This window comes from Pelodiscus sinensis, chromosome 26, assembly GCF_052426305.1.
Source record: "Pelodiscus sinensis isolate ZL-2025 chromosome 26, ASM5242630v1, whole genome shotgun sequence".
In the NCBI taxonomy this organism is placed as follows: domain Eukaryota; kingdom Metazoa; phylum Chordata; order Testudines; family Trionychidae; genus Pelodiscus; species Pelodiscus sinensis.
In genome coordinates, this window is record NC_143077.1 from 6,153,524 (window position 1) to 6,169,880 (window position 16,357).

The following is a 16,357-nucleotide window of genomic DNA, read 5'->3' on the forward strand; positions in this document are numbered from 1 at the left end:
GCAGCCAACGTCTCAATGATGCACAGTGTCATTTTCAATAAACGCAGGGAGAAAAGTCAGATTCCATCAGCTCAAGAAGAGCAGTGGATTCATATTTCACAGTCGGGTCCATGAATCATCTTCTCTCCCCTACCCCATCTGACTTATGTACACCCCCCTCCTCCCAAATGCACATAGCTGATTCTAAAATAGCCACCGCAGGGTTGCTACACAAATTGTGTCTTTGGAGAAGACGGCACTGGGAAGGGAATGACAAAGGCGCAATGTGACAGCAGAAGTTGTAATTCCAGGTGGATGTCTGTCAAAAGCCTGTATTGCCCTGGCGAGGTAAGAGACCACGGACTTCTAGGCAACTGATCAGACTTGAAAGTTGTATTTAAAAGAGCTCAGGGCCCAATCCAGCCAGCACGGGACAATCCACGTAAAGTATGTCCCATGGTATAAATGGGAGCACCCTGCACGATCAGAGGACAGACGGAAAACGGAGCTGCCTCGCTGTTTGGATGGAGCACGTATCAAAATCAACGTGCCCCCCCTCCCTCCTGAAGCCCATCAAAGAAGAAAATAATTTGATTGGGGCTGTTGGTTTTATTCTGACTATAACTGGAAAATATTTCAAAGGCTGATGCCCGGATAGACTGACGGGCTTTAACCAAAGGGTCAGAGGAAGGAATGCAAAGGCGCAGGGAACCCACGGCCCCAACCCCTTTCTCTTGGCTACTGGCTGCAGGAATGGGAGCAGCCACCTCCCTAAACCAGCGGTTTCCAAACGAGGGGTCGCGCCCCAGCACCGGGGGGTGGGATGTCGGGCGCCAGGGCTCGTTGCTGCAGGGGGATCAGGTGAGCAGCAGGGGTACGTCTAAACTACATGCCTCTGTCGGCAGAGGCATGTAGATTTGTTTGTTCAGCAAAGGTAAATGAAGCCGCAGTTTAAATGATCGCGGCTTCATTTACATGGCTGCCGCGCTGAGCCAACAAACAGCTGATCAGCTGTTTGTCGGCTCGCCGCTAGTCTGGACGCTCCCCCTGTCGACATCAAAGCCCTTTGTCGGCAGCCCCGGTAAACCTCATTCCACGAGGAATAACGGGGCTGCCGACAAAGGGCTTTGATGTCGACAGGGGGAACGTCCAGACTAGCGGCGAGCCGACAAACAGCTGATCAGCTGTTTGTCAGCTCAGCGCGGCAGCCATGTAAATGTAAATGAAGCCGCGATCATTTAAATCGCAGCTTCATTTGCCTTTCCCTATCTGTCTAATCTACATGCCTCTGCCGACAGAGTCTAGACACAGCCGGGGGGGGGGGGGGGGGACTAAGGCAGCAACCTGCTTGTCCTGGCTGCATCCCAGAAGCGGCCGGCAACAGGCCCGACTCTTGGGACAGGGAGAGAGCACACAGGGCTCCGAGCACGGCCGCTGCCCCGCACTCTAGCTCCACACTCCCATGGGCTGAGAGCCTGCTGCTGGCTGCTCGCAGAATGGTCTGCGGTGCCAGGAGAGGCAGGAAGCTGCTTTAGCTCCCCCGCTGCACCCCTGGGAGCCGCTTGAGGTCAGCCCCTCCTGCCCCAGCCCTGATGCTGCAAAGCCAGAGCCCCCTCCTATGCCCCCACCCCGGAGCACCCACTCTAGTCACATTCTGTCGGGCCGCGGCATCAACGATTTTCTTCCACTGGGTCATGAGGAAACACGTTGGAAACCTGCCGCCCTAAACTGGAGCCGGCCTGCTGTGGCCGGGTCTGGGGGCTAGATTTTTGCCAGGAGTGTGGTGCCAAGCAGCCACGCTCCAGCTGGGGAACGAGGTGTGTAAATCTCCACCTGCATTCCTAACAGCTCGTCCGGCTGTCCAAACGGAGAGGCGGCGTAACGATCTCATTCGCTTTTCACACTTGACGCCGATTATTTCCTGGAACTTCTCCTCAGCCGTGGAAAGCGAAATGAGATTGATCTGTTCAGTCAGTTTCACTTTCGGGTTCCAGCATTAACACGGTGCCGTTCTGCGGCGCCTTTGGTCTCTGGGTCGCGGGGCGCTTTCAGATGAGTCACGAACAACAACGCCAAGGTTACAGACGGGAAAGTCAGGCAGGGAAGAGTGAAATCAGGCCCGTGTGCAGGGGGGTGTATGAAGGGTGTGAATGCATCCCCCAGCATGGTCTCCCATGGGGCCGATTCCGGGCTGGGGATGGCTAGGATGGCACGCTGCCTGAGCCTCTCTCCCTGGTACTCCGACCGGCTGGGGCAAGGCTGGGGCTGATTCTCACCCCCACACAGGAGCAAGGCCTGGGGGAAATCCGCCCCAGCCTTAGACTCATAGACTTTAAGGTCAGAAGGGACATTATGATCATCTAGTCTGACCCCCTGCACAGTGCAGGCCACAGAATCTCACCCACCCCTCCTAGAATAATCCTCTCACCTATATCTCAGATATTGAAGCCTTCAAATACTTTGAAGACCCCACGATGCAGAGAACCCTCCAGCTGTGATCTGCACCCAATGCTACAGAGGAAGGCGAAAAACCTCCAGGGCCTCTGCCAATCTACCCTGGAGGAAAATTCCTTCCCGACCCCAAATATGGTGATCAGCTGAACCCTGAGCATGTGGGCAAGACTCACCCGCCAGACACCCAGAAAGTTCTCTATAGTAACTCCTATCATCCCTCCATTGACCTATTTCCCACTGATAATGAATGGTCAATTAGTTACCAAGATCATGTTATTTCATCAACCCATCCTCTTATCATAGAATCATAGAACTGGAAGAGACCCCAGAAGGTCGTCAAGTCCAGCCCCCTGCTCTAGGCAGGACCTTCCCCTGGCCAGCCAGAGTAGGCTTACATGGGGGACCATGGCATTGGCGAGGGGTGCGCATTCACACCATTGCAGTCCACAGATACAAAAAAAGCAACCCCACAGATATTCCTGTGTACGGGCCTGGGAACTGCGGGGCTGGAACACACAAAATCTACTATAATGTGGGGAGAGTCATTCTCAGTCGGGAGCCACATCAGTGACAGGATTTTGGGCTCCTAGGGGAGGAGGACGGGGGTCTCCATGCACTACCGCCTGCAGGCACCTGCCCCTGCAGCTACCTATGGACCGTAGGAGCACTTGGGGCCGGGGCAGTGCACAGACACCGCAAGGCCGTGTCGGGTGGGGGCGGCAGCCACACAGAGTGAGCAGCAGAAAGCTGCTCCAGCCGTGCGGCAAGTTTCAAATCACCCAGAGGCAGCGGGAGGAGCTGGCGTGGGCACCGTGGGCCAGGGACCTCTCTGCTCCTGGCTGGAATGGTATAGAGAATCCAGATCAACACCCAAACGATCTGAATGGGGCCAGACCCCTGAAACACACCGATGGGCCAGGATTTTCAGAAAAAGCTCAGAACCAACAGACTCTGCACCCCCTCCTACACCCCTCATCCAGAATCCTCTCCTGCACCCATACTCCCTCCCAGACTGTGCACCCCAACCTCCTGCCCCAGGTCACAACTCCCTCTTTCACCCAAACTCCCCCCTCGACTGCAGATGCCCTCCTGTACCCCAGTCCCTTACCCTGAGCTCCCTCCTGCACCCACCTAACTTCCTCCAGACCCTGCATCTCCTGCTTTAATATCATAGAAAAGTGCGGCCCTTGACCACTTACCAAATTCCTGTCATAGCCCCCCCATCAAAAATTACTGCCCATCCCTTGTGTTAGAAGGAGCTATAATATTTATTTATTTATTCGAGGCTTCTAGGGTCCCCGTTCCCATTGTATCGGTGAGCGGTTACACACAGAGCTGGTGTCAACATTCCATCGACCTGGTCGACCTGAGTGAACCCTATTGGGCTGCACCGACGGGGGTGGGGTTTGTTTGTTTTCGTAATTTGCTTTTGGCTTCAGAACTGGTGGCATTTGAAGGTGTCAGATGGAAAGTCCAGGAAGAGCAATAAAGTTTCTCTTCTACTCCCAGTAAAAGCTGTTTACTAAACTGATTCCAGTCCAGGTAGCGCGCAACTAAAACGTCCCACCGTCTAATCCGTACAGCGGACAGAATCGTTCTTTTGAGCCTTGCTGCCTTTCAGCACATAGGCTGAATAGCCCCCTGAATGTCATCCCATATATCGGTTGAAATTCACTGCTGGAATAACACACAGCCGAGAGCCTGTGGAGTCCGACCGAACGCTTTGCAGATGGTAATTTACATACCGTTTCAATTAAATCGTAACCCACATTCCATCTGACATGAAGATGGGGAAAATAATCCTGCCACAAGCATATCCTCAGTGGTCAAATTGGGACCAATTAAAACAAACGCATTTCTATTTACTTAAACTGGCACACTCCATTCTGGCTGCAGATCTTGTTTAATTCATCTGGCCCAATAATAAACATGCTAACAGCAAAGGTTCCATTTCGTTTTTCAAGGAAGGGGGGAAACTAGAAAGCTTATCTGCAACCCACAATGCAACTGCAATTTCTACTGGAAAGGAGAGAATGGCTTGTTTGGTTTCTTTCCCTCACCCCCTCATTCCTTAGCATGGTGCATGGAGAGATGAATCAGGGGACGGGCAGGGCGGAGGGAAGCGAGCTTAAATTAAAGCTAAATGGGGCTTGAAATCTAAGATTGTAGAATGCCTGGAATGCTGGTTGTACTGGAAATGAAGCGGCCTCTTCTGGCTAACCCAGCTAGCAAGTCTGGGGAGTTCCTGCCGCTGGTGATAATGAGCTCACATGATTTCAATCCATTTGTACTGTATGAAAAAACTAGCAGACCTACCAGGCCTTGCCCGGGTCCTTCAGGGCAGGGGGCTGGCGCTGTAGGGGGTGCAGGAGTCAGGGTAGGGCCTTGGGGAGGTAGGGGGAGGCAGGAGGCTGGGGACATGGGGGTGGAGGAGTCAGAGTGGGGGGCTCAGGGCAGGGGGCAAGGGATGTGGGAGGTGCGAGAGTGAGGGTGGGAGATGAGGACGAGCTCAGGGCGAGTCCCATCCACCGGGGATGTCTCTCCACCCTGGCCAATGGGACCTTCTCTCCCACCCCCCTTCCTTCCCCAGCTGGGTACTTGGAAGATCTGGATTCGGCTCCTGGTTCTGCCACCCCCCTTCTACGTGACTTGGGAGAGACATGTTGGTCCTGACTGAGCAAAGCACTAGGGCTGCAATAGTGTAGTCGATTAACTGATTAACCAATAAGCTAAAGCTTAGTGGTTTATGCTAGAGACTACACACATTTCCCTCCCCCCATCACTAATTTCTTTAGCAGGCTGGAGAGCAGCCAGGCTCAGTCCTGGCTTGTGACAGGTCCCGGACCTACCCCCACTGCGGCTCTGCATTTAAAGAACATTAGGCGCTAGGCGGGCAGGCAGCCTGGCTCAGTTCTGGCTCACGGTGGGTCTGGGAGCTCAGAGTCCCTCTAGAATGGGGCTGCTGCCACCCTGCGCTCCTGCCTCCCCTCGCGTACCAGCTCCCACCTGGCACCCCGCGTGGCTGCCTCAGATACAGAGGCAGCAGTGCAGAGTGGCGGAAGGCTCCTCAGGAGTGAGGCTGGAGCGCCCTGGCTTCCGGCCCCACCCTCAGGGACTATAGAACAGTCGAGTAACCGATACGAATTCACGAGGTGAATCGACTGTTCAATTAACCGATATTTAACAGCTCTACAAAGCACTAGAAGTGAAACTCATGCTTAAGTTCTGTGGCCTTCAAACTGAAGCACGTTTGCTGCTGCATTTCTCCTTTCTCCCCACCCGGTCTATTTAGCTGGTAAGACCTGGAGTGCAGGGACTGTCTTTTAGGTCGTGTCCGTACAGCACCTGGTGCAATTGGGTCCTGATCTCAGCCAGACCTCTTGGTGCTCCTCTACGCCCCACAACTCCCACTCATGCCTACAGGCAGTGGCCACCGACGATTTTGCCCACTCATGGTGAGCTGGCACAGCCTCGCTTTGCAGGGGGCACGATGGCAGCTTGAGCTCTGTCCCCTTTCATGTCTCAGCCCCTCTGGCAACGTTCAGGAAGGACGCTTCTTTTGCGCCTTAGACCTTTGTCTACTCAAGAACGGATGGGGCTCCTCCCCTCTCCTTTTGCATTGCGGCTAACAGGAGACGGGGCAGCGAGTATGCCAGGCAGGGGGAGGAGTTGCCTTCCCAAACCTCCAGCCTGGCCCCGCCCACATTCCGCCCCTAGACCACCTGTTGTAGGTGTACTAGGAGTAGAATGTTGCTGCCCCCCAGCACCTGCCCTCCCTGTGCTCCAGGGCTGGGAGGCTGGAACTGCAAGCCCTCCTGCCTCCCCGTGCTCTGGGCTGGGGAGGCGGGTCTGTGCCACTCTACCTCCTTGTGTGTGTATGTGTGTGTGTGTGTGTGGGGGGGGGCAAGGTAGGGCCTGGGCAGAAGGAATGGGGCCCAGGCAGAAAGAGCAGGGCTGGGGGCTGGTCTGGGGGCTTTCACCCACCGCCCATGCAGAGGGGACTGATTTTCACTCGCGGGGCAGGGTCGTAGCGAGACCTTGCAGGCACCGCCTAACTTGATGACACTTCCTGCTCGTAGCTGGGGTGCACGAGACGTGAATCAGAGCCCATCAATGCCCTACAGAAGTGCTGATTGGCTGCACTGTCAGGCTGGAGTTTGCCACTCCACTGCTGAACAGCGCTTCCATCGAGACTCCCATACATTGAACTGGGCTAATTCAGAAATATGGAGAGGGAAATGCAATTGAGCAGGTTTTTAAATATGATTAGCCCAGGTGTAGGGATATGGAACATATTAATCACCCTGATGCATATCATGCCGTGGAGACCTTTAATCACCAGGTTTTAACGAGTCAGGAAATATGGAACTTGGGTGCGGGAGCAATCCTCCCTCCAAAAAAAAAAATCTTTTTGCTAGTAGAAGCCGACTCCTGGCTCGGGGAGATTTCTGGGACCGAGGCTTGTTTTCAAGGGGGCTGCAGAACTTGATCCAAGAATTCTGCCTTTGATGAAGCAGTAATTTCCGACAGGCACTGGAGCAGCTGGGTCGGAGCAAGCTTGTCAATGAGATTTCATTAGTTTGGGAACTTGGTTCCTTACAGAGAAGCCATTAGCTTGTTCTGCAGGAGCCAAACAACGCCCGGAACTGTGTGTGGCTTCTAAAGCAGCCCAATCAGCTAGTCACACAAAGGGTACGTAGGACACAAACATCAACGGTTGGGCTTTGTTGCAGCAATGCACCAACGCAGGGGCCCAGTGCGGATTACCGCCTGCACGGGCCCGCCGGGTGGGAAAGGCCTGTGCTTTTGTCCCAGCGATGCCCACAGGCCTTAAGCATGTGCTCCAAGTGAGGCATGTGCCTTGCCGAATTTGTTCCTTGCGGATGAACGTCAAGCCCCGGATTTGCAGATGCCAGTGGCTCCTGTTTTGAAAAACCAGGTCACTCCCTTGCGGTTCTTAAAATGGAATCAGGCCCAGCATGTGGCCCTGCAAGCTTTGGCCTTCCTCGCGGCAGATCTTGCCTTGGCTAAAAACACATACAGCTGTTTGGGGCCTAAGGGACTTAGAGGCACTGAGTGGGGGAGAGCTCCGTCAGCCGTGATGAGGGCAGACCACCCACCTGGATGCTGCTGCCGGAACAGGGACACTGCTGGAAACAAAGCAAAGGACAGGTTGTGTTTCTCTTGCCGGCGGCAAGTGCAGTCCACTGGATAGCCGGTTGGGGGTCAGGGCTCTGGTCCCATCCTGCCCAAACAGGCCCGTTTAGGTGGATAATTGCTGCCGGCAGCACGCGCTGTCCTTCGTGGCTGCCCCCTCCGTGGGCACCAAACAGAGTGTTCTGCCTCCACGACACATTCCTCCCCCCTGGCCTCCGCTTTCCATCGGGAAGTGGAAAGGGGCGGTTTCCCCCTGCGGGTATGCTGGGGATGTGGCTGTGTGAACCGTTGGCCCCTCAAGGATTGGCAGGAAACCCAGGAGCAAGCTAATGACATGGGCGCCCCCTGCAGTTTGTGGCCTACAAGAGCAGGATGAAGGGGGTTGGTTTGCTGTCTGCCCCACCACACAGCAAGGCTGAGGGGGGCCACAGTCCTAGTTACCTTGCTACGTTGGCTCTGCTAGGCAGGGCACTACAGTGCCCCTCAGTCCACTCCCCAATCTCCCGGCCGGGAGAGAAGTCCTGTGCCTGAAAGTGACTGGGCTCTGTCTGGAAGGGGCGGCTGCCTGGCAGCAGAGAATTGCGGAGGAGCTGAAGGCAAAGGGGAATCTCCAGGGATGGGACGCAGGGCCAAGGGCAGACCAGGCTGCGAACGCCGGACATTTCAGCTCGGTGCAGGTCCGCGTGGGACCTTACGGCGTGGCGGCAGCGCCTGGGCAGGGAGTCCTTGCAGAGAGAACCCAGTGAGATGTGGTAGCAGCATCTGACCTGGCCACCACAAGGTCCTATATGCTTGAGGCACCTAGGTTGGAGAAAACACCCGCGGCTGTCGGATTGAAGAGCCCTGACTCCGCACTGGATGGCTCCAACATGTCTTGATATGGCTCCGTTAGCGCCGTAACGGTGTCAAGGTATTTGTAGCCAACCCCTCTCCTGCCAAGCTGAGTAAAAAGCCCTTAGCCTTCGCCACGTATCGGGCACACCAGGGACCCCCCGGGACGAGCGCTGACAGGCAGCCATGGTGCCTGCCTCTGAGGTGAAATTCATGGAGTGCGCCCAGGTACCGGAGGGGCCCGGAGAGCTCCTCTATGAGCCGCCTCCGTGGCTCTGCTGGAGAGACAGCCTGTGAGAAGAGGAGCGGTACCTTCGCACTCCGGCTGCGTGCCGGTCCAGGAGCTGTTGGCTTGGCAGGCCCTCTCCGATGAACCCCGGAGCGTGTAGCCCGGCTCACAGCTGAACCGGACCACGCTGTCCACCCCGAACTCGTTGCCCAGCCGGATGCCGTGTGAAGGGATCCCCGGGTCGCCGCATGTTCCCTGGCTGCCTCCTGCGGAAGGGAAAAAACGGCTTTGTCAGCAACAGCCGCAGGCGGCGGTCCTGGCTTCTCCCTCCTCCCCAGTGACAAAGAAGCGTTACCGGGGCTACACAAGTGGCTACCTCAGGGTATCCTGTCTATAAGCCACGCTAACCATCTCATGAACCGCCTGACCCTCTGCTGGGATCACGAGGAAGCCACCGTCATCGAAACCTCATCGAGTTTAAGGTGGGAAGGGACCATCGCAACCATCCACCCTCATCTCCTTCACAGTGCAGGCCACAGAATTTTTCTGGGTAGGCAAATCATCTACTAGCTCATCCGGTCCCTCTCCCATGCCAGGGATGGATGTCTTCCAGAGCTCTGCCCAGTCAGTTTGCTCTACATGCCCCTAAATGAGGAGCCTTCCCCCTTTGGGGAAACTATATTGAGCCTGAGGGATCTGACAGCCGCTAGGTGTTTTCCGCTTCTCACCAGCCTGAATTTGCTCCCTCGTTTTTACCCCCATTGGGGGCCATGCAACAGAATTATAGAGGGCCAGTGAGCTCTACGCTCCCCTTTTGCCCACTGGGGATGTGTGTGTGTGGGGGGGGGGGGGAGGGAGGCATGTGTGTGTGTCTAAAACTGAGCACTGGTCTTTCATAAATCAGCCAGACCTGCAGTGGCAGCTGTCACGGCATGTTGCATTATACCACCTGCATCACTGAAGTAAGCAGGGGGAACGTTCTCCTTGTGCAGCAAAGTCCAAATTGAGCCCTTGTGTTGTCCTGCACAGTGGCCATTTCAGCCCAGGTGTCTACTGAATTTGGAAGTATAACCACCACCAGGCGGATTTGAACCTGGGACCTCGGGAAGTGACGCTAGGAGCCTCTACCCTCTGAGCTAAAAGCCAGCTGCCTCCCAGCCCATGCTGTAGAGGTCTCTTGATCTTAACTGTTGCTGTGGTCTAAGTGCCACTTGCAGTACTCAGTAACCACACTAGGGCTATGTCTACACTGGTGCGATCTTGGAGTTTAGACAGCTCCTTCTGGTGCAAGAGCCTCTTCCACACAAATGGCGGCTCATTAGATATGCAAATGAGGCTCGGCGATATTCCACGCTTAGCCTCATTTGCAAATCTCTGGCGCAAGATCGTGCCAGTGTCGACATAGCCTAAGTGTGTGGGTTACAGAAGCACCTTGCTTTGCAGAACAGGAACCTTCTCCCCCTTACTCCTGAACCTCCAGAAAGAAAACGAGTCGGAGGCAGAGCCTTTCTGCCGCAGCTGCTTGGGCAGCAAGAGGGCTGTTTGCCAGCCTCAGCCAGGTGGACGGTTCCCCTCTGAGCACAAATGATGAGATGCTCAAAGTCTCCCTCGCCAGCCCTGTTCTCCTGGCAGAGCAAGGAGCTGTTGGCGTCGCAGCACAGATGCGCTCGGACCCCGGCCGAGAAACAGCCGCGTGCAGAAATCGCTAAACCCTCGGCACCGCTGGCAGGAAGTTAGGAAGCCACGAGGAGAGAGGCAGCTGGAAACGGATGCCTTGCGGGGATTCTTTGAGAACACGTCTCCCCTCCTGCCAAATCGATCTGTTCTTGGCTGCCTCTGCTAACCATCTCTGTAAACACCCAGGTCCAAGCCAGGGAGCGATATTTCACTCCTCCCGTTAGGCTGGAAGCCCCTGGCTCCCCGACCCTCTGTGTTTTGCTACAGTAATGAGCTTTGGGGCACCGTGTTGGATGTAAAAAATAATGAAGCCATTTGTCATCGAGGAGAAGACTTGTTTTTAAAAGGGGCGGCGCTCACGCGTCTCCTCTGGGGGTGACTTCTTCCAAAACGGCTTGTTCTGATTTGCTAAAGCCCGTGTTGCAATTAACGAGCTGCCTGCACCTGACAAATACCTTTGGATTGGAAACAGCCGCAAGTGGATTCTGGCCTCCCTGCATGGTTCTGGGCTGCAAAGGGTGGCCTTAGAGCTTTCCCCAAGGCCAGGAGCTATGTAAGGGTGACACAGGTCACCCTGCGCTGATCTCAGTGGAGGGGAGTGCTAGGGGCAGGAGGTGCCAAGCTGGACAGAGGAGAATCACATCTTTAAGGACAGGTCTAGACTACATGGCTACGTCGAGCTAGGGTGGTAGTGTAGACATACCCTAGGTGAGTTTACTAGACATAGGAAAACGAAGCGGCGATTTAAATAATTGCCACTTTACATACATTCAAATGGCCACCGCGCTGTGCTGATCAGCTGTTTGGTGGCACAGCGGGGCAGTCTGCTTCATTTGCATAAAGCTGGGCGCTGCCATTTTTAAATGTCCGCTAGTGCGGACTCCGTGCCGCGTGTAGCCTAGTCCGAACTACCTAGTCTGTGCCGCGTGTAGCCGCGTGGCACGGAGTCGGCACTAGCGGACATTTAAAATTGGCGGCGCCCGGCTTTATGCAAATGAAGCCCAGGAAATTCAAATCCCGGGCTTCATTTGCAACTCCGGTTGCCTACATTAACCACCCTAGTTCGAACTAGGGTGGTAGTGTAGACATACCCCTACATGGCTCCGTCGACGTAGCCATGTAGTCTAGACCTGTCCTTAAAGATGTGATTCTCCTCTGTCCAGCTTGGCACCTCCTGCCCCTAGCACTCCCCTCCACTGAGATCAGCGCAGGGTGACCTGTAACTTTATTGCTTATTTGGACACCTAAGCCCTTTGGAAAATATGGCTCTGGCTGTGGGCAAGGAGCGCTTGGAAGTCTGTTACCATGAGTCTATCCCCTCCCCTCGCTGATACGGGACGTCCTCTTGTGCACATGCACTGTCAACAGTGCGGGGCGGGGCAGGGAGCGCGCTGCGCTTGGAACCACAAATGAGGCGTCATGCCCGAGACAGGGGACTCTGACTTCTCCGAATGCCTGAGAAAGGAGGAGCGAATGGGACATTTGGATGTGAGGAGCAATTTGAGAGGCTGAATCCTTCCCCCCAATCCACATGCTGCACAGAAGCACAACAGGAGCCGCTGAATAGCAAAGAGCACGCTGCAGCCTGGGCCAGACCGGGATGTGTTATGTTTGGAGCAAGGATTTCATTCATCCCGTGCCGCAGGGCAAAGTTTGCTTTCCAACGGCTCCACCAGCCAAGGTGCTGGAGGCTGGACAGCTGGGCACCAGCGGGGGCTTTCTAAATCCTGCAAGAGCCAATCCTTCCTTTGGTTAGAAGAATCTAGGGCTGCTCCTTTGCAGCGGGAGGCCAGTGGGGAAGTGCAATGGATTCCCTCCCCCTTCTCCCTAAGAAGAAGGCTATTGCACTACCCCGGCCACGTTTCCTGGCCGTCTCACCTGAGCAGTGAGGGAGGGAGCCACTCCAGTGCCCGTCCAGCTGGCACATGCGTGTGGAGTTGCCGATCAGACTCCGCTTCCCCAGGCAGCTGTAGCGGACGACAGAGCCGACCGTGTACCTATCGCCTGAGATCTGGGAGTGGGGCGGGGAGCCAGGGTGGCCACAGGAAACCACTGAAAGAAAGAGAATGACGTCATGGCTTGTGTCACTATTTAACCGCCGGGGGACGAGCATCCAAAAGGAAGGTGCAATGGCAAGAGATGCAAAACTCTCCCCCTTTGTACCCATGCTGTGGAATTTACAAGCCCTGAGCAAACGGTTATGGGCCAGATCCCTCAGTTGGGGTAAATCAGCACAGACCCACTGACTTCATCAGAGCCTGGCCAATTTACCCCAGGGGAGCAGCTGGCCCTACGTGACCTCAGCATGAACTGCCCATTAAAATCTTACACGCCCTTACTCACAATCAGGTGCAAGTCACACTGACTCCACCAAGCCAGCACAAGCACCATGCACCAGGGAGGTGCTCAAGAGGCTTTGAATGGTGCACAAAGGTGGACTTGGTCCACGGGAGTGGATTTCACTGGGCTAGTCACGTAAACCTTTGCACAGAGTTTGTCTCAGGTCTGGGCGTGCAAATAACCAAGTGCACACATGAGCAAGGATTTCCCAGGCACCTATTTTGCACGTTCTTGTGCACATTCATCCCCTATTAGATATGAATATTTATACACCCACATATCCCTTGCCGGCATGGGATTCTGCCAGCACGCTGTCATATTAGATGCAATGTCACACCTGATGAAATTACTCCAGCGGCTCGTCAGAACCACTCACCCTCTGACTGCTAGTGAAAACACTGTTAACAATAACAAATCGGTTTATTTAGCTTAACTATTAATGAAGCTTGGCTGTGCGCAAACAAGCTGACAGCTCCAGACGCCATTAAATATGAGCTGATCTAAACGAGTCTTAATGAAAGGGCCACATGCCATGAGGGCTGCTGAAGGGAAAGATTAGCAGGGGATGCCTTTCTCCCGTCTGCATAGGTGGAAAGCAAGATGTATGCATCAAGAAGAGGCTGTCTATGTCTGTGTCTGTGTTTCTCCAAAGTGTTCTGCAGGCTTGCTTTGGGAAAGCCACTAACGGACCACATTGCTTTGTTTAACGAAAGCGGCAGTAGCCATGGAGTCTCGAGGCTCTGTTTCCAGCCAAAGGGAGCCGTGGGAAGTGGCGTGGCCTGGACTGCCGCTTCCCGTGGCTGGAAACGGTGAACCAGAGCCAATGGGAGCCGTGAGGCTCTGTGGCTACGGACCCTTTAGTTAAACACAGCAGAGCGGGACCCCTAGGGACCTCCCCAAAGTGATCTCGTGGAACATGTTGAGAAATACTGGTCTATGTACGTGGCCTTTGAAAGATACTGGGACAGAGCTGGGACTAAATCGAGAGCTTTTTTCCAACGACATTAGTTGATAGTTAATAAACTCAGATTGTACCGAACAATTCACTAATGGATACTCCAGCAGGCTCACCTAAGCTAAAATTATGTGACAGTGCTGTGGGTTTTTAAGCATGTGAACAGACGGTCAGAACAGATTTCTTCCATTGTGCTAGATTTTGCTGGTGTCAATTTCGTTTATTATATCAGTCCCTATGCGCCCCTTTAAAGAACAGGGAGGAAAATCTGTTGTTCTTTAAATACTCAGAAACCAAAATGTTCAAACCTGGGTAACATGAAGGTAAAGTTCCTGGGTCTATATTTTAAAAAGTGACCCGTGATTACAGGTACCAAAGGCATGACACTTCAAGGGTCTTCAGAAAGTCCCGAACACCCTTCCTCTCAATAGCAAACCCCCTTTTCAGGCATTTCTAGTTGCGCTCCCCCAAATCAAGAGACTGTAAATCACCAGCAGCTTTGAAAAACTACGCTTGTAAATCCGATTAGGCAGCTAAATAGCACTGGCCTGATTTTCAAAGGTGGTGAAATGTGCATAAAATCCTCTGACCTCAATGGAAGTAGTAGGCCTTCAACACTTTTGAAGAAGACCAGGTTTATTTAGCAGCGTGGCTATGGATTTAAAGCGCCCGGCTTGAAGCCCCCAGGTATGAGAAGGTTGGCTACTTGATCTGAATGCCTATAGAGTCCAAGGTAGCTGGTTATCACTTGTCAATTTCCCAGGGCTTTGTGCAACGTGCTTCTACATGTAAGATAGTGGCATGCTGGTAACAAAGGAAAAGAAAATTGTGCCAAAAAACCTAGTTTTTATGACTTGGTGTAAAAAGGAAAAAGAAAGAAAGGAATGAAAAGATAAATAAAAAGATTGAGGCTTTGGAACAGCTCAGCTGAATTAATTTAAGGAGCTGGATAGGAGAAGAATGGGGGGAACAGTCCCCTCCATTTTGGATTGCTGGGTTTCATCGTTGTACAAGGTGCCGGTTCTGAAGAGCAGATGCACCAATCACAAGCACTCGTGATTTGAATCTTGAGGAAGGAATTTGTGAACGTGAAAATCAATAATCGTCTCTAAGGGGCATGTTTCCCGTTCTCCTCGCCTGCCCCTTGTCCTCACCACAGCCCTTCTTCCTTGGGAAGTGCTTTATGGGTTCCATGGAAAATCCACCAAGTCTGCTAAGGAGCCTTGAACTGGAAGGTTGGGTTGAGCTGTGCAGGGAATGAGCACACCTCGAGCCAGGGTCTTTATTTTTTTCCCTGTCTGCTCTATCATTGGAAATTGCCTTTGTGGGATTAGGGTGAGACACTAGGCTGCTTTGGATGATCTGTTGGGGGCCATTAGGGGCATGGTGTATTATGCCATAATGCAGTGCCTATTGCAATCAGTGCTGGCTCTCTGATGGGAGTCAGGTTCCTTGGGCAGTGTGATTTAGTAGCAAGAGCACCCTCAGGCAAGCTGCTTTGCCATTTTGTGCCTCAGTTTCCCCATCTGCAAATGGGCAAGCATGATACTGACCTCCTGTGAAGTGCTTTGAGATCTACTGATGAAAAGCATTATAATTTATACCTATTAAGCTCGGTGTTACTCTTACTACTAATCCAGCCTGTTTGATTAGTAGGAAAATCCTGCATTATATTACAGAGCATCCATCTATCTATCCACACACACACCCTCTGTCTGTCTGTCTATCTATCTCCCACACACACCATCTATCTATCCATCCATCCCCATACACCATATCATCCATCTATCTATCCCCACACCTGCCTCTCTCTCTCTCTCTCTCTCTCTCTATCTATCCACACTCCCGCTCCATCTATCTATCAATCACCCCCCCATCTATCTGTCTGTCTGTCAGGTTCATACACTGCCACTCCTTCACTGTATCTAAGGATTGCATGGTGCTGTGTTACCTGAAATTTGTCACTGTTGTAAAAATGATTTTCTTACATTGTGTCTCATCCAGCCTAGTGCCAAATATCAATCTTTGGGGTTATATGGATCTAGACTTGTTTGGGGCGCATAATTCTTGGGTCTAATATACTTTTAAAGGGACAGCAATGTGTGTGCATGCATGTGTGTGCTACAAAGCACTCACAAACGTAGTACACCACAGGACACACAACTAGAGCCCTGCAGATCCATGGATATCCACGGGTATTCACATCCACAGACATGGGTGCAGATATCCACAGCTTATTTTTGTGGGTATGGATGCAGACCCAATTTTATATCTAGAGCCTGCAAATTGATGGATATCCCTTTAAATCTGTGGGCATCTGTGTCCATGGGCGTCAATGAGGATATCCATGGCTCATTTTTGTGTACACAAATGCGGAAACACATTTCGTATCCACACAGGGCTCTATGCATAACATATGCTGCACTATAGGCACGCCTCGCGAGACTAAACAAATTCGCCAGTACCTGAGCCGTGTGCTTAGGATCTTAACTGCACATCATGGAGTGTATTAAGATGGCTGCTTTGATCAGTTCCAGGCAGTGCTGCTATTGGCTCAAATTGACACAGCTCAGAGTTCCCCTCTCTCAAATCAAATTGCTCCTTTACCCCAAGCCCTGACAGAGACTCTCCTGTCTCGTTTCACTGAGCCTTTACTTATAAATATCTCCGTAACTAGCAAGGCAAAATCCTACCCGAGACAAGCAGCGAGTCCTCTGGAATGTGCATTTTGCAAA

At 53.1% G+C, this 16,357-nt stretch overlaps 1 protein-coding gene across 1 annotated transcript in view; it reads right to left on the minus strand.

The window, feature by feature from the left end:
* CSMD2 (CUB and Sushi multiple domains 2) overlaps window positions 1–16,357 on the minus strand; it is a 734,622-nt gene that overhangs the window by 46,819 nt on the left and 671,446 nt on the right. Inside the window, exons 56-57 of the mRNA XM_014578911.4 lie at window positions 12,206–12,379; window positions 8,734–8,916 (exon numbers count right to left, since the gene is read on the minus strand). Of these exons, the coding sequence (XP_014434397.4) occupies window positions 8,734–8,916; window positions 12,206–12,379 (357 nt within the window). The remainder of the gene's footprint in view (window positions 1–8,733; window positions 8,917–12,205; window positions 12,380–16,357) is intronic.